This window comes from Protobothrops mucrosquamatus, unplaced genomic scaffold (genome assembly GCF_001527695.2).
Source record: "Protobothrops mucrosquamatus isolate PMUCROS unplaced genomic scaffold, P.Mucros_1.0 scaffold1315, whole genome shotgun sequence".
In the NCBI taxonomy this organism is placed as follows: domain Eukaryota; kingdom Metazoa; phylum Chordata; class Lepidosauria; order Squamata; family Viperidae; genus Protobothrops; species Protobothrops mucrosquamatus.
The window spans coordinates 10541-36340 of NW_015387516.1; the positions used below are offsets into that span (position 1 = coordinate 10541).

General features: G+C 37.7%; 1 protein-coding gene across 1 annotated transcript; it reads right to left on the reverse strand.

Moving 5' to 3' along the window:
* Window positions 1-262: 262 nt before the first annotated feature.
* Window positions 263-23842, reverse strand: LOC114922916 (formin-2-like; the record flags this gene model as incomplete). The annotated part of the gene is made up of 2 exons (XM_029285123.1): window positions 21922-23842; window positions 263-429 (listed from the first exon to the last, which is right to left on the reverse strand). Coding segments are annotated over exons 1-2 (2088 nt in total), but the record flags the coding sequence as incomplete, so codon positions are not given.
* Window positions 23843-25800: the final 1958 nt, after the last annotated feature.

The window sequence follows — 25800 nt, forward strand, 5'->3', positions numbered from 1 at the left end:
ATGAAATAATAACAACTTACAACTCTAATTTCAGGCTCAATTACAGTTGTGACTCAAGGACTATTTGTGCTGAAAAAAACTACATTGGTTTCAAGTAGAAGTACATGGTACAAAATAAAAATTAAAAGAATATGGTATCTTATAGACATTTAAATGACAACCCAAAATAAATATCTTAAGAGTTACTTAAGGAAATGTGAAAAAGAGCAAATTGTCATAAAATCACTGTTAAATAGAAACAAGAGTTTAAGCTATGGCTTACATCAAACGTAGGTGCACTTTGTTGTGCATTCTGACTACTTGGCTCTCTGAAGCAGTCACTGAAGGGGAGCAAAAGACCCATTGCAATGATCCAAGAACAAAGCTTCTCTGCTTCTTCTTGGGGTGCATTCTCCTGCTGATTGGAGAGCTTTTCTAGCAGAGTTCGCCCTGAAGGAAAAGAAAAAGTGAATGAATTAAGGTTAGAGTTACCACCATCTGTGAAGCACACAATCTGACAGGTAGAAAATATTATCTAACTCTTTAGATCACAGGTGGCTCTTTGAGCCTTCTCCTGCGGCTCCCAGCCTCCTCCACCATTTGGAGAGAGAGAGAGAGAGAGAGAGAGAGAGAGAGAGAGAGAGAGAGAGAGAGAGAGAGAGAGAGAGAGAGAGAGAGAGAGAGAGGCACTTGTGCTTCCCTTCTCTCTCTCTCTCTCTTTGTCTCTCTCTCTTTGTCTCTCTCTCTGTCTCTCTCTCTCTCACACACTCTCTCAGAGTGTGTGTGTGTGTGTGTGTGTGTGTGTGTGTGTGTGTGTGTAAAAAAGAGAGTGGCCTCACGCTGTTCTCCAACAAGCTGACAAGCTTATTGAGCAGGGCTCCTGCCTTTGTTGCATCTGTGTAGGAAGCAGGAAGCAGCAGAAAGCAGCAAGCAGAATCTCTCTCTCTCTCTCTCTCTCTCTCTCTCTCTCTCACACACACACACACACACACACACACACACACACACTGAGTGGGGGAAGAGGACTGGCAGACCAAGGGCAGGAGAGACCCAGCTCAATCAGAATGTGTGTCAGCTTGTCCGAGAACAGCGTGAAGCCAGCTTGCCAGGTGAGCAAAAGATCAGAGAGAGGGAGAGAGAGGGGGGGAGAGAGGAAAGAGAGAGAAAGAGAGAGAGAGAGAGAGAGAGGAAAGAGAAAGAGAGAGGAAGAGAGAGAGAGGAAAGAGAGAGAGAAAGCGAGAGAGGGAGAGAGAGAGAGAGGAAAGAGAGAGGGAGAGAGAGAGAAAGAGAGAGGGGGAGAGAGAGAAAGAGAGAGAGAGGGAGAGAGAGGGAGGGAGAGAAAGAGAGGAAAGAGAGAAAGAGAGAGAGAGGGAGAGGGAGAGAGAGAAAGAGAGAGAGGGAGAGAAAGAGAGGGATAGGAGAGAGAGAGAGGGAGAGAAAGAGGGAGAGAGAAAGAGAGGGAGAGGGAGAGAAAGACAGAGAGGGGGAGAGAGGGGGAGAGGGAGGGAGGGAGAGAAGGAAAGGGAGAGAGAGAGAGAGAGAGAGAGAGAGAGAGAGAGAGAGAGAGAGAGAGAGAGAGAGAGAGAGAGAGAGAGAGAGAGAGAGAGAGAGAGAGAGAGAGAGAGAGAAAGAAAGAGAGAGAGAGAGAGAACTCATGCACAGCAGCCTCTATTTCTTTTTAATTAAACTCTTCAATCAAGCTCCCCCCACGCGAATTTTACAGCTCCCAGTGTTTTCTTTTCTGTGGCTCTTTGAGTGTTTAAGGTTACCGACCATTGTTTTAGATACTACATGTGAATATAGCCCTTCTTCAAATGCTTTACTATAGCTTCCATTTGATAAGCATCAACACCATCATCCCAATATGATTTAGGTAACACCCTCTTGGATTTGGATAGGCCATTTTGGTACAATATGTGCTACTTTAAGAGAAGCAATTTCAGAGAGTTAAGTACTAAATTTGGGGATCTAAGGCTGCTGCATCATTCATGTGGGGGTCCCTTGCTTCAATTATATCTCTTGCATGCATCATGGGCACATGGATGTAGATTGGAGGATTATATTAGCTACTGGTACAAGCTATTCCATAGCTTGCTGCGCTGTGATATGAATGCTCAGCAAATAGCATTGTCTTTACATAACTTAATTAAATTTCTGCCAGCTCACAGGGTACGAAGACTTAAATTCTTCATTATAATGATAAATTCTTAAATGTAAAATAGCATTTAACCTATAACCTACCACTTATCTGGGAAGATTTATTGGAAGAAGCATCAAGCTTATTTATAGACACATTCCAAAAATTTCTTCCTGACAGTGAAATGTGAGGGAGGAAGAGAAAGAGATTAAGTATAATTATCACAAAATATTTCTGTTCTTATAGGGGGCAAGCCATTTTCTGAGCTTACCAAGCTCTTAAGAGTATGATTAGAAGTGAGTGGTTGGATGGTAGCAACAATCTACCAAAGGATGACTTTTCTGCACTGCAATAGAATTCTGCCAGCTCATTTTTCTCAATGAACTGGAACTGTTTAAACTGACATATAATGATATGTCATTATCATTGCCCTTGACCATCTTAACAAAAAGCAACATTTAAAATATGTGTGCTTAAATAGATGTACTGTCTTGTACTGTCCAGTTAGATGGCCATATAAACTAGATTAATTAATAAGTAGTAAAATAAATATTTTTTAAAAAAAAATATGCACAAATGTTGGAGGATTTTGAGCAGCAAAATCTGACAAAGTTCTCTAACCTACCTACTAAACTAGGAAAAATGAATCAGATGTGTTGGTTTAAAAGTGCAAAAATAACAAATGACATTCTTGAGCCTCCCCCCCCCCCCAAGAAACATGATGTGGTTCCTGCTAACTTGCCAGTCTGCCAATCTTTTTATAAATAAACCTCAATTTACCCAAATGGATTACGGTAGTCTGTTTTTGCTGGAAAGACAGCAGAAAGTTCAATTTGTGCTTACATGGGCACATAAATTCAATATAGCACCAATACATAGAAGCTATCAAAAAGTTACAAGAAAGCAGGAAAGCTATCTGGTCCAGAGAGAGCCTGTCAGCCTCTTAATACAAATGTTTTGAAGATGAGCTTTTCCATCCCTTACAACAAACAATGAATATTATTTTATAGAAAGGAAAGATTCCCGATAGCTGGAAGGAGGCTAATATAACTTTAATACCTAAAGAGTGACAAGATTTGACTTGAATGAGAAACCAATGACTTTACTAAATAATCATTATAAATTGTTTACTATACTACTGTTCTTAATGCTTATTCTTTTTTATACGCAACCCTATAACAGAGTTCTTAGTTGACTCACAGCAAGAGAACATACACTCATCAGAACAATAAATCCTAAGCCCATACAACAGAACTAACCTCACAGAACACAGTAGGGTTTATTTATAACCAAATATGCACAGGAGACATCATTAGTTACTCATTTGCTCTGAAATAATCAGCTGTCACATTCAAAGCTACCTAATGATTTTAGAAATACAGATAGTTCCAAACAGCTGCTTAAGATGAGCTTTTTTAAAATATATATATATAAATACCAATGTATTTTCACTAGAACAAAATAAAAGAAGCAAAGCAGACATTTTTAATTGTTAAAATAATTTAAACACATTGACCTACAATCAATGATTAAACTCTTTAGACCAGGGGTGTCAAACTTGCAACGTCACGTGACATGTCGCGACGTATCGCGCCTTTTTCCCCATTGCCGGCAATGGGGTGGGCGCGGTTTTGGCGTGATGCATCCGTTCCGCGGGCCGGCAGTTTGACACCCCTGCTGTAGAACATTTCTAAAGGACAAGTAAGAAGAAATAAATGAGCATTTTGTGACATACTAGATACTGTATTTTGCATTGTTTTTTAAACGGGTGAAGATGAAACACAACCTTAGGAAAGATAAGCTCTCAGGCTAATATTTTACAGTAAATTTAGCAGCAATTTGTTAATGCTAGGACTTTTCTGCCATTTAAAAGGGTTGCTTAAGTAGTGAAACTTTCAAATAGAAAAACAAAAGAAAATCCAGTTGTTTGCTTTAATAATATGGCCTCTCTCCCACTGCATTATCATGTGCCCCATAATCATTTAATACACATATGAATAGAATAATAACTTTATTGTCACTTTGAATGTACACTAATCGGCATACATTAAAATGAAATTTCATTGCATACAGCTCTCAAAGGGTCACCACCATCAATATACACTACATAAATATGATAAAAAATAAATAAATACAGAATTATGCATACACCCACATATGTGCTCACACACAAAGCATAGCCTTTCTCTAGATGGAAGATTTCTTGTTCCTAATCTAGCAACACACAAACACACATCCCTTAAATACATGGTTTGTGTACATAGACTTTTAAATGTGAAAAATAGGGAATAGTACAAAAGAATGCTAGGATCTAGACCGGTGCTTGTCAGTCTTAGCAATTTTAAGATGTGGAGGACTCCACACCATTCCAGAATTAATTAGCCTCCCAGAATTCTGAGAGTGGAAGCCTACACATCTGAAAGTTGCTGAGGTTGAGAAACACTACCATATACCATCCTGTGTGGATATTTCATCCCTACTATTATAGATTCAAATTAAAAAAATGGCAGTTTTCAGCCAAAAATATGTTCAAAATCTGTGTAATGTGTAATGTAATCTACCTTTATAAAATGTTACATGAATAACAGTATGTGAGTTTACATACAGTATATAAGCAAAAAACAGAGGGATTTGCTTACAAATTATATTATTAAAAATGGAACTGATTCCTGTAATTCTCCAGCACTATCATGAGAATGTCAAGCTGTGGAATGTCCTTAGGAAAATAGGAATCCCACAACATCTCATTGTCTTGAAGTAAAATCTATAGCTACAAGAAAGCTACAAGAGGTCAGACACTGTATGAAACAGACTGGAAGGCTGGCAAGACAGTGAGACAAGACTGTCTCCTTATTTATTCAATTTATGTGTGGAATATGATGTAGTGGTTAAAGGCATTGGACTAATATTCAGGAGACTGTGAGTTTTACCATAGGCATTAAGTCAACCTAGGCAGAAGACAATGGGAAACTACTTCAAAAAATGTTGCCATCAAAACTATAGTGACTTGTCTACACAGTTGTTAGGAGACAAGACTAATTTGAAAGCACACAAGCCTATAGATAGATATGAAGGTAAAATGGATTATAAGAAAATAACTGTGGTTGTCCAAAAAAAAACATCAGAAGAAACATCAATAATCTATTCTATGTTGATGACATTATGTCAGCTGAAAATTCAAATGATCTGCAAGCTCTAGTAATCAAACTCAAGGAACAGAGTGAAAAAAGTGGGACCAAGGTTAAATATAAAGAAGACCAAAGTAATGATAACAGGGATAGCTACCATCCTAAAACTAGACAACAAACAGATGGAAGTTACAAATTGTTTCTGTCTTTCAGGATTGACTGTCAACATTAAAGAATCCAATAGCCAAGAAATATGCCACAGACTAGCACTTAGTAGGACAGCAATAGAGGTTTTGGGAAATATATTCAGAGGCTGTGATATGTCTTTATCTACTTAAATTAATATTATTCAGGCAATAATTTTCACTACAATAATTTATGGAAAAAAGTTAGACTTTGAAGAAACAAAACAGAAACAGTATTTTTGCTTTTGAACATTAGTACTGGAGAAGAATCTGGAGTGTATCAAGCACAACCAGAAAAACAAATAAATAGTTTATAAAACAAATCAATCCAAAGTTCTCAGTCAAGGCACAAATTATCAGGCTCAGACTATCATATTTTGATAATATTACCTGAAGTCTCAATCCTTGAAAAGTTCATAATGTTGGGAAAAGTGGAAGAAAAGAAAAAAGTACAACTAACAGCAATGTGAATGGATTCATTACAAGGCAATTAATGTACTAGTGAGAAACCTAGACAGCTAGATTGGCATATTGGCATATGTTGGCATATTGACTTGGAGCAAGTCTGTCTATACGGTCACTAAAAGTGGACATGGAATTAATGGCATTTAATCAACTAATCTGAGACAATTCTTGTAATAACCAATAGCAATTGCACTGAATTAGGAAAATCCTATTCTCAAGCTGTCCATTTCAAGATTTGCTTCAACATATTACTTTGCTTACTTCCTTCTTATTAGACAACTAGCTGTACCCGGCCACCCGTTGCTGTGGCCCAGTTTGGTTAAATGGAAAAGAAAGAAAAGAGAAAGCGCACGTTTGTAATATGTTTAATTTCACAATGCTTGTGGGTATACAATATTTTTTGTTGTTCCATTGTCTGTGCAGATATAGAGATTGTCTGCTTTGCCGACTCTAGAACACGCAACATATAATTGTCCATGTGAGAAGCAATCCGTGTCTAGATCTAAACCGCACAATTCTAAAGATTGGCCCTGAGCTTTGTTGATGGTGATTGCAAACGCCAATCGAATCGGGAATTGCAATCTCTTAAATTGAAATGGCATATCTGTTGGAATCATAGGAATGCGAGGAATGAGGACATCTTTACCTTTGAAAGGTCCTGTCAAGATTGTTGCTTCTACGACGTTGCTCATTAAAGCATGTTTTTATGCTTTAAAGAGCATGTTTTTACCTGTCACAGGTGTGACATCTATATAATAGTAGGTATATAAAAACACGCGCATATTCGAATGCAACATTGTGTCAAAATCTCAAAGCAATCGGTGAAGAACTTTTGGAGATTTAAGATTTTGAACAAATGAACATTTACATTTTTATTTATATAGAAGAAGATATAAGGGGCAATTCTTTTCTGGTAACTCATTCCATGTACTAACAGAACAGCCATACAGATATTTATATCATCAAGAGATGATTGCAATTACCATGCAAATTAGCATCTTAAACCTCTCTCACACAAAGACCTTTTATATTTCTCTTGTATTTGAAGTATCCTGCACTGTCAGAAGTACATATTCATAAGAAATTAAGAATAATTCCTTGCCAGCTAAACAATGATAATTATTTTGGTTGCAAAGTAGTAAATAAATCTCTGCAGTTACACTGATGTTAGATCCCAGTACTAAATTTTACTGTAGCTGATGGATATTCCGGCATTTAACTAATTCTCAAAAGCTCTTAGGGCAGTTTTTCATGGTAATACCTCATTCTTTCCCCTCAATAATCACTTTGGGTTTGACCTGCAGATATTTATAGGCCTTGGCTCATAGAGTGTCCTTGAATTATATAAATACAAGAAGCTCTCTTAGCAAGGGTTTTATTTATTAAAATCATTTCCTTTAGTTCTGTGCACACAACATTTGGGTGGCTTATAGGAATTAAAAATGCAAATGATAAGCAGAATAAAACCAATAATCAGAAATAAAACTGAAATCATGACTAGCCAAATGTCTATATTTATGTTGGTCTTTTCTAAGGTAAGGTCTTAAAAAACTGTTAAAAACTAAGATGTTGGATGAGCCCATCTGTTAACCTTTTTCAAAAGGTAACTGGACTGTTTTTTCCCTTGAGGAAGAAGAAGAAAATGTTTTGCTTCTCATCCAAGAAGTTTCATCAGTTCTGATGGGAGGATGGAAGGATAGGTACTGACAGTTGAGACTGGATGCTGGGGGGATGGAAGGATAGATTCTCATAGGATGGGGGTGGGTGGGAAGATTGTATTTCTTTGCAATCATGTGGTCATTAGCACTCTCTCTGAGAGAAGTTAAAGCCACTTGGGGGTTTTAGCTGTGTCCTCAGAGTCACCTGAATCAAATTGAATTGGAATCAGTGGTGGGATTCAGCCAGTTCACACCACTTCAGCAGAACCGGTAGCTAATTTTTTGTTGCCCAGGCCCAGAATGGACTTCCGGAAGCAGCATCCACACAGAGAACTGGTTGTTCACATATTTGAATCTCACCACTAATTGGAATGTGCATATAGTGTGATTTGCCCTCTGTTGTCTGTTGTCTTGTGTTAGTGTAATCCAGTTAGTGTTGTTTTTTTGCTAACCATTGACATTTATATTAGTAGAAAGGCAATATAGAATAATGCCAAGAAAAGCAACAACACAAGAACAAGTTATTATACCATTGGTCCATCTAGCTTAGTTTCAGCATTGTCTATTGAGTTCAGGGCTTTGGATAGGGATTTTTGTCCCCCAATTAGAGACTGACTTTTATCATGCAAGATATTTACATTATAATGGAATGTTCACAGCCAATATCTATAAAATAAATATCTATAAAATAAAGCTTTAGCTTTTATAACTAACATATACAGTACATGTCTTACTATTTTTATGTAAAGAAACCCATTTGCCTAATTCATTCTGAATTAATCATAATTTTGTGTGTCTATTTTCTTCTTCTCCACAAAACTCTTACAGGCGTAATTATTTTATTTGATGATTTGCAGAAGTCCGCTGATGTGTAATTATGTGATATCAATCTTAATAAAGTCATACAGTCAATGGACTTAATTCAATAATCTGCACAGCAGATTAGAAGTCATAGAAGTCAGCCACATGTTAAAGAAGACAGAAACTAGATTTCCACAAAGTTATGTCTTTCTCTTGAATAGTTTCATATTTAAACTCCTTTGAATTCTTCTCAAAACAAAAAGCAACATCACGTTTTCTCCCTTTATTCTCACATTTATCCATCATGCTCTATGTACCTTTTTTACTGTCTTTCAACATAATCAGAAAATATGGTTTATACCTGGTAAAATTCAACATGGCCATTTAATTTGATGCAGCAAGTCATTATTGTCCTTTTTCAAACTTTTTAAACAAATCAAACAAAAAAAAATCCCATGCCATTATATCATACCAAAAATTACAAGAAGATTCTCTATCAAATAAAACTACAGTGGGGAAATACTGAAATATGTGGAGCAGATACCAAGATGTTCCATTTCTAGTTTTTGCACTGTAAGTGATGGCCCAACATCCATGGTTACAATAAGGCATAATTCAATTTCAGTGAAGAAGAATTTTTTCCCCACAGAAAATAGGGTTTGTGCAAAGCTCTTTAGTAGTCCTTTCCTTCAATATAGGATGTAAAGGAGTATCTTCAAATGGCTACTGCAATAGATAGGAGAGACCACAAGCCAAAGCTTAATATAGAATATTTAGGATTTTAACATCTTCAACATCTTCATCAACGATCTGGACGAGGGGATAGATGGGGAAATCATCAAATTTGCAGATGACACCAAGCTGGCAGGAATAGCCAACACTCCAGAAGACAGGCTTAAGATACAGGAGGATTTGGACAGACTTGAACACTGGACGCTATCTAACAAAATGAAATTCAATGGTGAAAAAAGTAAGGTTCTACATTTAGGCAAGAAAAACCAAATGTACAGGTATAGTATAGGGGGTACCTTGCTCAATAGTAGTAACTGTGAGAGGGACCTCGGAGTCCTAGTGGACAATCACTGAAATATGAGCCAGCAGTGTGCTGCAGCTGCCAAAAAAGCCACCACAGTGCTGGGCTCGTAATTGTCTCCCTATCTTAGTTCTAGTGCACTTCATAATTATGGTGAAATGTTACGGAACCATTCCGGTGTGAACCTTATGACGTAGGTCAAAACCAGTGGTGCTACATTTTTTCTACAACTCTGAGATCTTTCTCATGTCTCTTCTCGTTGTTTCTACTAGTCCCCTGACCTCCGGTTTCGTTATAAGGAAAGGCTTCTGGAATTGGGTATGTCTAGTTTAATGAAGAGAAGGACGAGGGGGGACATGCTAGCAGTATTCCAATATCTCAGGGGCTGCCACAAAGAAGAGGGAGTCAAGCTATTCTCCAAATAGCCTGAAGGCAGGACAAGAAGCAACGGATGGAAACTAATCAAGGAGAGAAGCAACCTAGAACTAAGGAGAAACTTCCTGACAGTTAGAACAATTAACCAGTGGAACAACCTGCCTCCAGAAGTAGTGAATGTTCCAACACTGGAAGTTTTTAAGAAGAGACTGGACAGCCATTTGTCTGAAATGGTATAGGGTTTCCTGCCTGAGCAGGGGGTTGGACTAGATGACTTCCAAGGTCCCTTCCAACTTTATTATTATTATTATTATTATTATTATTATTATTATTATTATTATTATTATTATTATTATTATTATTATTATTAGTTCATTTGGTTATAATCTTCCCCTCAGAGAATGCTGGGCTACCCTCAGGTCCATTGAGTTTTATTCTCATTCCGCTTGTTGTTTTAAGAGACTGAATAGACTGAGGGCAGATGCTTTCCTTGGACAATTTCCAAGGAAATAGCAATATTGTATAATGCTGGTTTATGTAACAAGCGGAAGTCAAAAAATTTTCTACAGCACTGACTCCACAGCAAGTTGTTTCCTAAGAGCGGATTTGAACATGTCAATAGGTTAAAGTTTACGTGAAGGCATAACATAAAGCACATGAAAGTATAACTTCCTCATTTTTCACTGAATGTGTTACATTTCTGCCCCTTATAAAGAACCAGAAGAATATTTGAAGAATAGCCTCAATGACTAAACGTGTTCCTTCTTGCCAACCCCAGATTCTGTCTATTTTTAAATAGCTGTGACGGATAATTCAGCTTTGAAGAATAAACTCTTTGAAAATACCCCCAAACAGCCTTTTCTTTATTTTTGTTCAGTACTGTGATCATATGATGCAACTGTTTATTCAAGCTGAAATAAAGAATCTAAATGCCATTAAAAGAGAAAGTGGATGTGTCATATCCAGCAAACAGCATACTTGATTTCTAAATCCATGAACTCACATATTTCTGTCCAAATTTCACACTTAAATTCTGGCTGTTGCTGAAAGACATATATTAGCCAGTGTTATTTCTTAAACAAGTAAACCCTTTGTACAACTCTGTTCACAAATTTAGTATGCAAATCTGGCCACGATGCAGCATTTTTGACTTTTTGCCAGACTCCTAAGAATGGCTGCATTTATGTAAAAGTTTCCAAAGAATGTCAGTTTGATACCACTCAGAGCAATTACTGATTTGATCCATTTCTTGGTTAAAATACAAATTTGTTAGAAACTTCAGGAGGCTGAACTGCAATTATCTTTTACCAGAAGGACCAGTGTGTTTTTACAAAGCACAGTAAAATATATCAGAATCATTCTGTCTTTCTCTAGTGTTAATAGCAGTCACATTCAGAAGTTCAGCATACAGTTAAGGGACAAATGTACCATCTGTTTGATGGATGGGCCAACCTATGGAAACATCTGTTTAATTATAGTTACATCTGTTTAACTATACTAATACATACTGTAAAATTCAATCTGTAACAAACATTTCTTTGTATTTTTACCTCCACATCTCACAAAGTATTTTTTTTAAATTTGTATTTGAACAGAAATGTTCCAGGCCAAACACATAGATGTTAAATATATTGTGAAAAACAGGACTTTTCCTTTTATGGTATAGAAGGGGAAATTAAAGAGAAAAAAATTGGAAATGTTTGTATGTACCTTTCCTAATCAACACAATGTATATTATTTTTGTTACATTTTGTCCAAAACAACCCTTCTAACTCTCTTGGTTGTTCTCAAGACAATATATAAAAAAATTGAACCTCTTTCAATCATTATGAGTATTCTCTATTAATTTCTCTGCCCTTTCCTGTTTTCACAGAAGGATTCTTGCAATTAAAAGTCAAATCACTCAACCCTGAATAAATACTATATAAAGATTTTTAAAAACCCATCGCACAGTCATTGCCTTACATTTGATAATTGGCAAGGAAATAAACCCACAAAAATACCAGATAAAGCTTGGTAACAGATTTTAAAGTCTGATTACCAAGAGATATAGTGACAACTGACTTACCAACTTTAAAAATTTTTTTTGTGGTTGATGATACTTGATTTGCTCTAGAACAGAGAGAACTGATAATAAGAGGTAAACTGAATACCTTCATTTATCCGTACTTGCTTTATATTTATAATTCTAAACATAAAAAGAACAGGAAATAAATACTATTTACCATCTGCATATAGAGACACAGACACATTCTGACGGATTTGACCTTAAGGTTTTTCAATAGCTTCTCTGTATGTGATAAAAACAATGAAGCAGCTGATTCATCCAATAGCATGGTCTACGTCTCCAAAACTAAACGTTGCACAGCCTGTTTTTTAACAAAATTATTTTTATAATTATTAAAGAAATGTTTGTATAATATTGTCCAGTTTGTGATCCACTAAGAAAACCTGTTACTCCCCAGACAAGGGCTGGTTATGTATGGTTTGGGCAAAACAGACACAAGTTTTTCATTTTGTAATAGTTGGTGGCTGAGCATGCCTGACAAATCTTTTCTTCTTTTTCCCATCCCTGTTTATGGATGACAGCTGATCTGAAGAGGAGACACAAAGGAAGCTAATGGAGCCACTTAGAAAGCAGAAGTTCTGTCCTAATTAAAACAAAAAAACAGCTTAAACTTAGTAAAAGAAATGCAAAGAAACATTGAGGAAAAAAAATGAGTCTACTGCCCAAACTGGGAAAATACAGGTACTTCTTGACTTATGTCCAAAATTGAGCCCATGTAATCTACGTAGGAGTCTTGCTCACTGACACAATCCCAGTTTTCCTTGTTGTGGTTGTCAGAAGCTTTTCTCTGCCCCACCATGCTTGGAAGGTTTCAGTGGGCTATGGCCCATTGGCTTGAAGCAACATACTGCAGACTGGAAAGCCTCAGTTGGCTAGGCTCAGTGGTGCACATGGGCCTCCTGATACTCCCTCTACTCGCAAGAAGCTTGGTCTTCTCTCTCCCCTCCCCACCACCCTCCAAGAAGAAGAGAAGATCATGTTTCTGGTCAACCTTAAGAAAGCTTGCCTTTGTTAGCTTTCTAGCTGAAGCTCACATTGGCTGGATGCACCTGACAGAAGCTGTCAGGAAAGGGAAAAGTAAGTGGACTCAGGTGTGTGTGTGGGGGGGGCAGTAGTGATGATGAGAAGGCTTCTTGGAAATGGAGGGTAGAAAGCCAGGCTTCTCTGAATTGATGAAGGGGAATGTTTCCATCTTCACATGTTTCCATCTTCACAAGAAAATGATAGGAAGTACCTATTTATTAGATTTACATTTCTTTTTTTTATTCAGGAACTGAAGGCAGCACTTCCGTTTCCTATTTTTCTCCACAACTGCCCATACCATTATTTGACTTTATGATACAAATTAATTTTCTTTACAAGGAATTGTTGCAGTGATTTAACATATCTCCTTAACCCTCCCCACAGTATCTAAGAATGTATCAAGCCCATCATATTATTTCCAGTTTATTAAGTAGCACTACTCTTATTTTTGATTACATGAAATAAACAATTTTTATGTGAAATGCCATGCTAATACCACTAACACTTCAATGGGATGTCACTGGTAAAATATTTAAGGGACTATTCTTATTATTCAGCTGCCCCATCACTACAACTAGCCAGTGACCATTTCTAGAGGGCAGGAATGGATGACATTGCAGTCCATTAATTCCCCCATTCACCTTGGAAGTGACTTCAGGACATGCTTCTCAGTTTCACTTTCAAAATACATTTTCCCTCTTATGTGCCTGGAGTGTTTCTGCCTGTCTGGGACAGAGAATTGAGATTATTTTACATTAACCTCAATAGTTCATTGACTGTCTTGTTGAAGGTGGACCAAATGTTCAACTGAGCAAGGGTTTATAATGAGCTTTAATAGCAGCTTTTATACTTTCCCCTTGATAGCACTGCTGAAATAGAAGAGTGTTTATCTTTTTTTAGCATAGAAAGAGTCACCAGCCTGAAGCCTATCAGTATTTTTAAAACTATGAATATATTTTCCTAGAATAGCTAATTTTGTGTCTTATTAAGTCCTATTTTTGTTTGGTTTTTTAGGCCGACTGGAGAACTAGCTATTCAAAAAAAGAAAAAAAATTCTTTCTAAACATATCTTCTCTATGCTATTTCTTAACTTAACCACTCTGCTTTTTCAGCAATACTCATAAAAGGAACTATAGAACTTAGTCAGACATATTAGAGTAGAACAGAGTATAAAGAAGTACCTTTTAGAAAAGTGTGTATATCCACATGTACATATAGGTAGTTCTCAGTTACAGTAATGATTGCCCTGTTTGGCAATCATTCTAACTTATGATAGCACTGAAAAAGATTATGATCAAGCCTCAAACTTATGATGGTCACAGCATCTCTGATTGCAATTCAGGTGTTTATCAAGTAGTGCACATTTATGACAGCTGCAACACCTTGTGGTCACTTGATTGCCATTTGCAACCTTATAGCTGGCTTCCAACAAAGTCAATGGGAAAGCCAGCAGTAATTTATAAGTTGTGATCATGTGACACCACTCCAGCAGAACAGACTTTGTAAGTTGGGCGTGATCATGTGATGATTCATTTAACTACTGTGTCACTTACTGATGGATTTACCAGTCCCAATTGTGGTCATTAAAAGAGGACTGCTTGTACACAAGTATCTATATCCAGGAAGACTTGACTATGAAAGAAAATACATCAGCCTACAGTCTGGGCTGACTACCTTATAAGCTGTCCCAGGCCAGATAGGATTGGTTCAAGCCTTCATTAGCACATCACAGGAGCAGCTTAAATGATAAGTGTGGATATGCCCTAATACAGGGGTCTTCAAACTTGGCCCTTTTATGAGTTGTGGACTTCAACTCCCAGAATTCCTCAGCCAAGCATACTGGCTGAGGAATTCTGGGAGTTGAAGTCCACAAGTCATAAAAGAGCCAAGTTTGAAGAACCCTGCCCTAATACAATTCTCCCATCACATCTGTTTCCTATTTAATATTTAGAAGTTACAAGTATCTATTAAAAAGCAACTATCTTTCATCCACTCTCTCTCACATACACAAACATACATACACACATTCCCATTAAGTCCAGCTGGGATAAGGATCAAACACAGTGTAGAAATATAATGTATTAAAAGAGAAATGATTTCCTTAGCATAGCACCTTTATTTTCTTCCCCAGATAGGCAAGAGCTTTTATATATATAGCACTTGCATAGTTACATAAATCCACAATAGTTATACCTTAGTTGAACATCCTTTAAAAACAGCAGTTGCAGCTGTTCATTACCATTTACGTCATGGGTTAGAAAATCCTTACCCAGAAAGGAACACATGGGCTGGGCTGCTTTAAAAGTAACATGGCAGAAAGCCCAGCTGTAAAGCACTGCAAACTAGGCCACTATTTGCTCATTCCAACATCATGGGGAAAATATAACAGAGATGCTTCAAATTACATATAGCAACTGCAACAGCAGATTTTTCATCACGCATGCAAAGCAAACTCTATAAAACATGAAATGGAAAATGTCAATTGCATGCAGTGAAAGCATTGCCCTGCACTTGGAATCCATTGAATCTAGCTATTCTTCTTCTCATTTAAATAATCAGTGTGTCTTTGCCAGATAGCTTATCTGCTATAGTACAACTAAGGAAGCCAAAATCCTGGTTTTGGTATTGGACTTAGTTCAATTGTGGCTGTCTTAGTGATGATGGGTCCAGAAGGGAGATCAAGCTGAGACCTTTAAACACTGAATAGGGATAGATCATTCAGTCAGTTATTGGTTAAAACAGAGCTCAGAGCTGAGGGTATAGCAAGGCACACAATCCAATGCAACTTTTCATAAAGAAGTCCTTATCTGATGGCGAAGAAACCAGAAGCCATGCTATGCAATTGGATTGAAATGTCAAGATGGCAGCAGATTTAGCACCAGAAACCTTGGGTATGACCTCTGACCAAATAAAATCTTAGCAACAAACTCTGAATTGTCTCAGTCATTCCACAAACAGCAGAAAGAGCTTAAGATGTAAAACAAATAATGTGCATCATTTGTTCCTGCTTATAGAAGGAATGCTAGGATAAGGGGATGTTTAGTAGGCTTGAAGATTTTAAAGGCAGCTTGCTAACCATAATATCAATTTGAGGGGAGGTAAATGACCAGGGGATCTATGGCCCTAACCTCAAACATACAGAGGTTTTGTGACTCTTGTAGGAAGAATAGAATGGCACAAAATATTCTAACAATGGAAAAATTGAAAAATGGAGTCGGACATCTTAACAATCTTAATAGTGATATATGCCTCTATGGATAGACTGTGTCTAAAAGATATTATGGAAGATGAATAAGTTTTATCTGACAAGACAGAGGCTGAATTGAAAATGGATTTACAAATGACAGGCTACAAAAATGGCATAGAAAAAAATGCTACAAATGGGCATATAAAAGAAACCAAATGATATTTTAATATTTACAAGGGACATACAAACAATAAGCCAAGAGAGTGACCTGGATATTTTTTTCAAAACTGGGCATACAAGAGAGATTTGTTAAAGCTTTGAAGAATCTTGTGAGAAGGGATAAAGAAGAAATGAAAAGAATTCAAGTTCTTTGATATTATTTGAGTAGACTAAGGATTAAGATTGCTGCAATTAAAAGGAAGGAATATAAAGTTAGTTTATTTGACCAAGATTAAAATAGATATATTGTTACCAATAAAGGAGCATATTTGTAGATATATTGTTATTTCTGATAACCCTTAATGGACTTTTGGTAAGACCAGCACTGAAATGATGGTGCTTTATAGATTGTTTATAGGTTAGAGAAAGAATATTAGAATTTAAGAGGTCAAAAGTTACTAAAATTGTTTATACTTGTGATGAAGATCGAAAGACTCTCTCTCTCTCTCTCTCTCTCTCTCTCTCTCTCTCTCTCTCTCTCTCTCTCTCTCTCTCTCTCTCTCTCTCTCACACACACACACACACACACACACGTATACAATATTCTTACTTTTCCTTTTTTCTTCTGTTTTTCACATATTTCCTTTTTCCCCTTTGCACCCTTTACTCTTTCTAATTTTCTTTTATTTCAAGTATATTTGTAAAAGTCATCTTGTTAAGTCACTACATGTCCTGTTTTCAAAATTCTTATTTAAGCTTAATTTCCCCTCGGTATTCAAATCATTTTTCTCGATCATAATTCTCCCAAAATTAATTACCTTTAAATGTCCAAACTTTCCATTCCCATACATTTCCCCCCTTAATTTTCATTTAATTTGTATTAGTTTTCAGTATTGAAATTCTAATGTTTAAGAAAATTACTCAAGAAAAAAAATTGAATGATTCCCTTAGGTCTACTATTTGTGTTCTGTAATGGAATGTATAGGGAAACTTTAGCTTGTTTTTAGCAAAATGTCATCATGTAAAGGGAGCTGCATAAACTGAAAGGCCAAATCAGCTTCTTGTCAAAATTAATTAATTTTTAATAAATATTAATAAATAAAGTGTTAATAAATAACATCTCCTGTCTTGAAGACGACGTTTCCTGTTACATGATATCAAAGGGTAACTCTCATTCAGTCTACCCTCACCCCCCACCCCACCTTTGTCCCTTTGAAACCTTCCTTTTTCTTTCATCTAATTCTGGGACTTTCACTTCATCAGTACTCTACAGAACACGAAATGCTTTTTTAGCATGACAAAAGCTAGCAGGGAAAGTGAAGCAGCTTTTTAAAATGCAAAGTATACAAGTTAGTGGCTCAGTTCAAAACATCAAAGACTTTTTATGAGTGAAAAGAGAGTCAGCTATCTTAGAAAATAGGTCTCCCTACTTAACAGACATCTGCTGGGATTAAAATTGAACAAACATTGAACATTTTCCGTCTGAGAGAGTGTTAAGAAGAAATAACTGAATGATTTATACAAACTTCTGAGCGCTGAAGGAGTTTTTTTCCACCCACAAGTTAAACTACCAGGCCATCCCTGCTTAGTCCATTCTCCTGCCTCTTTATGTGGAAGCAATAGGATCATTCAGTCACAGCCAAAAATGAAAAGAAGTAAACTGAAGGATTGGACTTTAGTGATGGCTGATAGCTTTGAAAGCAATCCCAAAATAAGGATTCATACTGAGATTCTAGAGCCAACTATTTTATATGACTAGAAATTTTGGTTGGGACTTTTATTATTCTGCAACTTTTATTCAGGATACAGAATAACAGTATAACAGAGTTGAAAGGGACCTTGGAGGTTTCTAGTCTAACCCTCTGGTATAGGATTTCCTGCTCAGGCAGGAAACCCTATACGATTTCAGACAAATGGTTGTCCAATCCCTTCTTTAAAATATCCAGTGTTGGAGCATCTACAACTTCTGGAGGCAAGTCATTCCATTGATCAATTGTTCTGTCAGGAAATTTCTGCTTAGTTCTAAGTTGCTACTCTTCTTGATACTAGCATATGTTTTCCCACAACATATTTACTGTATGCCAAATTCTAACCTATATGAAGATTTGGTTTTCAAACTTACATTTCTATTGGATTTCTGTTCAATCTATTACAATGATGTAGTAGGGGTAGGCAACACTTCAGATTCAGATATACATATGGTCCCTGTCTGCAACTCCTTAAATTAACCTTTCCCCCTCTCCAGGTTCACACAGGTATCCTTGATACCTACACACTTGCAGCAAAAGGCTTATTTAGTTTAAGATGGCAAACAGCTGTTACACAGGGCCTTATGCAACATTGCACAGCCCCATTATCTATTAATTCTAATCTACCCGTTATCTTCTACCTGTTATGTCTGTATGTTTAATAAACTTCCACACATGCTAAAGCACAGCTTATGATAATAATGTGATTGTTTCACACTGTGTGACTCATATTTTTAAAGAAGACACACTCCTTATCATTATGTAGCTGTCTTCATATAGCTCACTAACTTGTCAACTAATCATAGCCTAGACTCTTGTACAAATTCAGGCAATGTCTTTATAGTATGGATAAGTCTTATGAATCCCCAAAATTGGGTTAAGTGAATTATCTTTAAATGAATTATGGGTGTGTATTAAAAGCACCATCCCTAAATAGTAGTGATTTTTCAATTGTATTCAGCTGTTAGGAGAAAGATTATCAAAGTAACTAAATGTATTAAACACTTTTCTTTCACACTTTCCCCAGCTTGTTGTATCAGTTTAACATAACAACTCAATGTACTTTATTGGTCTTCTACCTTATGTCTCCAGGGAGATTTGAATCTACCTCTCTGCTAGGTCTCATTGTACATTGTCAGGGTAGCATGTAAATGTTAATTTGGATATACTGAATAAAATATAGCAGAGAAATATGTAACAATACTGTGAAATGAATGGTTCTAATGCAGAAGAAAATATCTAGCATTTCTCCAATGCTAGGAAGGATGGGCAAGGTTTGATCCACAGAGATTGCTGATTGGTGAAATATGGGCACTTGTTGTCCAAGAATTTCTGGAGAATTGCATGCTATCTCTGTGTATTGTTAGCTGAGTAATAGCAAGGAAACAAAAAATGAAAACTCATAGTGCAAAGACTCTTTGTATAGGTGTCAATATGTTTATACCAACACAGGAATACAGGATCAGAAGTAAATTAAAATCAAAGATATCATACAGATTTCTTAATATTTAGGCAAAAAGGGTAAGATGAGATGAATAAAGGTCCCCACATTTGCCACTGCCTAAGTTATGATATCTTGACATAAATTGCACATTTCAAAACAAGAGATCAAATCTTAATCTGAAGTAAAACTTTATTTGGAAAGCATTTAAATTTCATTCCTAGGACTAGATGCATTTTATATCTATGGTCAAGGGCTTTTCCTCCATACACTCTTGTTTAAAATCTGCAATTTCACTTTGTTCACCATGAGATCAATGGGAGAAGTTACACAATGGGTACTTATTCTCATGACAAAGCTCCCCAGGGCCATCTGTCTGTGTTGTATTCTTCAAATGATTCTCCAACCCATCTTCATTCCATGTGTAGGTGCCAGTGTAGGTGACAAATGTAATAGAGGAGATTTATTTGCTGGATTTCTATGCTGCTTGAATTGAAAACAGCCCAGAGTCACCCCCATATCCTATTGATCTAAAGAGGTTCTTAAGCTACAGTTTATAAAACATAAATAATACAATCCAAAACAGAAGAGAGCAGGAAACCAGAGATTAAATAGAAGTCTATATTTGTTAAACTTCAGATTACAAAAGGAGATATTCACAACCTTCCTTCCCCTAAGATCTGTTGAAAAAAAACAGATTTGGGTGGCCTTTCTAAAACCTAGCAGGGTATGGTTCAGATCTGGACTTTGGGGAAATGCTACTTCAAATGACAGTGACTGAAAAGGCATATCTCCAAGGCCCCTGAAAATGGCAGTCATTAAATGAGGGAACTTAAAGTAAGATCTTCTACAAGATCTTATGGATGGATGGATTTGGAGGAGGCAGTCCTGAAGATATCTAGAACTTCTATCTGGGGAATTCTCCTTATTGCAAACCAACTCATTCACTGATTGAACACTTTGCAAGTGATTGCAATAAGGAGACAACATGTGGTTTTTAAGGTGCATTCAACATGAGCCGATGACTCTGCGGCCTAACAAAGTGTCGAATGCACCTTAAAAACCACATGTTGCCTAATGGATAATGTTCAGCATAAAAAGCTAGATTTAAAAAAACACAAATAGAGACCCAATCTTGGTGTCAATATGCAATATGTTTGGATGAGTAGTAAGGATCCTAGCATAGTGTAATATAGCATTTACTGGCCCCAGCACTTCAATATGAAAAATACAAGCTGGCCTGAGGATATAGAGCTGGGCTATTGCAACATTACTTCTTTTACCAAAATGTCTTTGGATCCATTCCTCAACACACAAGTCCTTGAAGTGTTAATAGATTCATCAAAGGAATGTGAGAATACATCACTATCCATTACCAGTCCTTGCTTTGGAAAAAGTGGAGGGAACTGGGATGTTCCTGTCACCCTCTATCCAATAAGCACTATTTAAACCTAAACTTATAGGCATTACAATCAGATCATAAGAAATGCTGGATGGAGGTAAGGTCCAGAGGTATTTGGGACAAAAAAAGTAGCTGTTAGATGGTGGGTATCAGAGAGGGATCCAGCACCTCAGCCTTTGTAACTTTGCAGGAGATTCAGCACTCTCTTCAACTTGGTAGTTGAAGATTCAGAAATGATATAAGTGGATTCAGAAATGATATCAGTGGATGGATGGATGGATGGATGGATGGATGGCCTGCCTTGGGTACAACTATTAATTCCCTTTTGCTGTTATTTTAGCTTTTTTTAAAGGTAACAATGATCTGTATTAAAGGAAAGAGGTAAGAAAGGAATAAGGTATAAAATGTATTATTCTTTAGAAATAGATTATTTGTGTAAGTGGCAGCAAAAGGCCAGATTGGCTCAGCAGATGAAGTGTTAGGCTTCTGTCTAGATTAAACCATTAATCTATAGGCTAACTGTGATCACTTTTACACTGTCAGGAATCCCTGTGTTTAAAATGAATTTACGAAAGATCCAGAATATAATAAACATCTATCAAAACTACAAAGTATTTGCCTATTACAGTCAATGCAGAAAATAAATTATCATTATTAACAAGTTGTTCTATGGACACAATAGCTCACTCTTTTCCAAAGTGAAAGCCTCTAGTTGTGTTGGGACTACATTTCCCAGGACTCCTGAGACATCATGGTTCTCCAGGACAGTACCCAGAATCCTCAGCCATCATGAACTCACCAATATATCTGTAGGTCTGGAAAGGCCCACAGAAACCTAGAAATTATATTTACTTTCCTTGATGCATACAACTCACTGATAGTTTATAATGTACTATGTCGCTTGCCTAATGAGTATTTTTAACATGCTTTAGTGAGGAATTTTGCAACAAACATTACACTCATTTCTACTGGAAATACAGAACTCCTGTACTTATTTGCAAAGGTTGGAATCTCAGCTGAGCTGTAAATGGAAGTCACACTAACAAGAGAAAAGAAGTTGTTATTATTATGATTAGGTGTTTCTGCTTCAGAGATGAAGCGGCAGCAATGTTTGTTTATACAGGGCACTTACCTCGAAATACATTAGGGAAGGCATCAGTAGAAGGTGACATTCCTGCAAACTTTCTCAAATGATTCAAAGGCACTCTTTCCCCCTGGATACCATCTCTGGTCTGCCTGTGCTCCAAAAAATCCGCAGAGCCTGACTTTTGAGCTATTTCACTGGACTGATCTGAAACCTCATGAGTCCAGTCTGCAGAACGGCTAAATGCCCCTGCCAAACTGGCAGATCTCTGTTTCTTGCTTGGTGCCTTCTCTTTCAATCGAGAGGGCTCCCGTCTCCTTTTAAAGAGGGGGCTCTGAGAGGGGGATATGCCAGGTGAATGGTTCGGAGAACTCAGCTGCCTAGTGGTGGTTTTGACGTAGCAGGGGTTGATGAAAGGGTATGATTTAAAACATTTAGGAGGGTGCACCGGACTGCTGGCGACATCCTCTGAGGAACAAGTCCCATTTTTCATTTCCACAGAAAAGCCCTCCTCCACGGCTTCTCTGCTAGTAGACAAACTCCACTTCCTGTCTGTGGCCACGGCAACCTGATCCCCGCCTGCCTCTGCCAGCTCAGCCTCTCTTTCGCCACCTGTACCTTCAACAGCAACTCTTTCGGTCTCAGACTCCCCAGCCGGGGGTGGGAAATTAAAGACCGAACTGCCCAGCAGAGTCCCCTGTTCTGTAATTGCAGCATTGGGAGTAGAGAAGAAGTCTCCTCCTTCTTCAGCAGGTTGTTCCTCTTCTGCTGGCAATTGCTCAGGTGCTTCCTGCATCTCAAACACACTGCTGCAGGAGTGCCCCATTCCATTTGCCTTTCCTGACACTTCAGCCTGACAGCTTGGGGCATATTTTGTGACTTCTGATTTAGCAGAGACTGGCTGCTCGGTATCCGGGCTACTGTCTTTGTCACTGCCGAGTGAAAGAAACCTTTCAAAATCTAATGGGGTTGCTTGAGAATTAGCCATGTGTAGGACCATTGTTTTGGTGCCCTGCTGCTCAGTTCCAATGTTAATTGTCCCCTGCTGCTGCTGCTGCTGTTGCAGTCTAATTGCCTGCTGAATATCAGAAAGCAAATCCTCTTGTTCGGTGGCTGAATGAAAACTGTATATATCCGTATCTGAGCCGGAGCTGGTTCTTTGTCCATCTTGCGGCTCGGCAGCTGCAGGGCGAGTTTCATTTGTATTTTCAAAATGCTCTGCATCGGTATCTGAGAGACCCCCTTCATCTGCAGAAATGCTTATATCAGGAGTTTTGGTGAGAATGGAGTGAGCACTGTCTAGCTCTCCTGTGTGCCCGGCCTGGCTTTCTAAAACATCCTCTCTCGAGCTGCTGGTTCCATCTTTAGACTTGGAGAGGTTTTTCCTGATGCGCAGATTGGAAAACACAGATGACCTGGCTTCAGACTTGCCCTTCTTCTTCGATTCTCCCCCTTTCCCGTGCCTGCCCAGGGTCTTTTTGCTCCCCCCTCCTTTCTTTGTGCCCTCAGCATCCCTGGGCCCAGAAGCATCCTCACCGCCTTCGTGTACATCACCTGCATTCCTCTTCAGCTTCCCATCTTGGTTCCCCATGGTGTTCAGCAGTAGGGCAACGTCAGGAATCAAGCCATGGTGCTTGGCTTCATTCACCTGGGCAGGCAGGCAGGCCCTCTCAAGTAATCCAGGGTTGTTTTCGAGCGGTGGTGATGCAAGGGAAGCGAAGGCTTGCTCTGACTCTCTCGCGGCTGCTCGAGCTGCCTTTTTGCATAATGTGCTGCCAGCATAAGGCTCCTCTGAGACATGCTCAGTACAGCACTGAGAGATGCAGACAGCTCCTTCCAATGGCAGCTCCTGGTACCGTTGCCTTTTCAGCCTTCGTCGGCTCTCCTCCTGGCTCTCGTTCTGGCTAGATGGAAAGAATTGTGTCTGGACAGCAGGAACTTTCTCCTCCAGTGCCTCAGTCTCCTGCATTGTGAACTCTCAGGTCAGTCTGAGACAAAAGTGCCTCAGGAGTCAGGACTTCAACACTTTCCTTTCCTGGAATTGGGTGTTGGGGAAGAGGAGAAGGAAGAAAAAGGACAAAAAAAGAAAGGGGGACAAAAAATATTAATATTAAACCTCATGATCCATACCAACTTTCTGGTTATTCAACAGGAAATCTGGGACATTATGTTGCTTTCTGTAGTACAGTAAAATTGATTAATTCAGTCAAGCTTTTTTTTTGTAAACAGTATTAATTTGTTCTTGCTTTTATGAGAATCAGCTGTCCATTTATTTTCTCTCTTTGAAACACAATCATACCGATTCTAACACACATGCAGACACACAGTGCTGTACTTTAAATATGTAAACAGCAGCATCTAAGTGTGCAATAGTTCCTTGGAAGAAGTGCTATAGGTTAATGATACTATAGATTACTGAGGGGTTTGGTCTAACTGACCACTCAGAAAGACATTTGTATTCCAAGGGGGTATGAATAATGATAGTTCTCCAAGGGAAAAGCCTCATCAATATTCAGCACACACTCATTATCCCTTAAAAAAAAAAAGAGAGAGAGAGAGAGAATAAGCATATTTGGTACCAAAAATAAATGATGCCAACATGCACCAAAAACACAAACCTAAAATAAGGTGCATCTCAAAGATTTCCACACTAACAATACTGTGTTGCTTCCACAAGCTTTATAAAAGCTACATTTAAAGTTTGATATGGCTTGTTAAATATAATTGTGCATGTTCAGCCTTCCTGTAAAAACACCACATAGTCACATCTTGCTTATTGTGAAATTACATTATTTTAAATTAATGTATCTGAAAAGAAAAAAAACTTGACATGTAAATCAAACTAAACTTTATCTCTTTCATTATCTTACAGCAGTCTTCCTGAGAGTTGTAATTGTTAGAAAAAACCAGATTTAGACTTTTAAAATATTTAGCAGCAGACTTGAGAAATATATCCATGTTCATATTGACCATTTTAGAGTCATTTCTCCTGACTTCGATGAGTCAGACACTAGTTTTTAATAGGAGGCTGTTTTTTCGTTAAATATGCATTTTTAATAGGACACTGCTATAAATATGCATATAATTTAAAAAAGTTAATACAAAGCCCCCAATCAATATACATGAACATCCTGCAGATTAATATTATTCTTTTAGTATTTGCAAATTCGTAAGTTACACTGCTTACCAATCATAAAATGTGCTGATTTCTGAAATCTGATTTTAAAGAGTTGCAGCTTTATCTGAAATTGATGTTAGCATAATAGCTTAAAGAAATTAAAGTAAATCTACAGACAGTAGGGCAGCTCAATGATCTTGGATTTTTAGTCTAAACAACTTTCAGGAGCCCTGCTTTGGACAATGCCTAAAATGGAATTTATTTCTGCTATCCTAACATGATATGCATTTCCTAGTAATAAGAAGCACCGTTTTAGTGTAGAAAGTATAGGCTTTAAAATAGAAATAATAAAATAATGTAGTCCTGTGTGAAAGCTATTGATCATAAAAACATCCAAAACCAGAAAAAAGGCAGTGACCACTTAAGTCAGGGGTCTTCAAACTTGGCCCTTTTATGACTTGTGGACTTCAGCTCCCAGAATTCCTCAGCCAGCATGCCTAGCTGAGGAATTCTGGGAGTTGAAGTCCACAAGTCATAAAAGGGTCAAGTTTGAAGACCCCTGACTTAAGGCTTCTACGCAATATCAGTTTGGGGGAATGTTTCCTGAGAGTTGAGATTTCATCTACACCAAGCATGTCAAACTCGTGATGTCATGTGATGGCATGCGAAGTATCACGACTTTTTCCCCATTGCCGGCAATGGGGTGGGCGCGGTTTTGGCATGACACATCCGGCTCATGGGCTGGCAGTTTGACATGCCTGATCTACACTATGCACAGGATCAGTAACTTGCATGTATATCCAGCTATA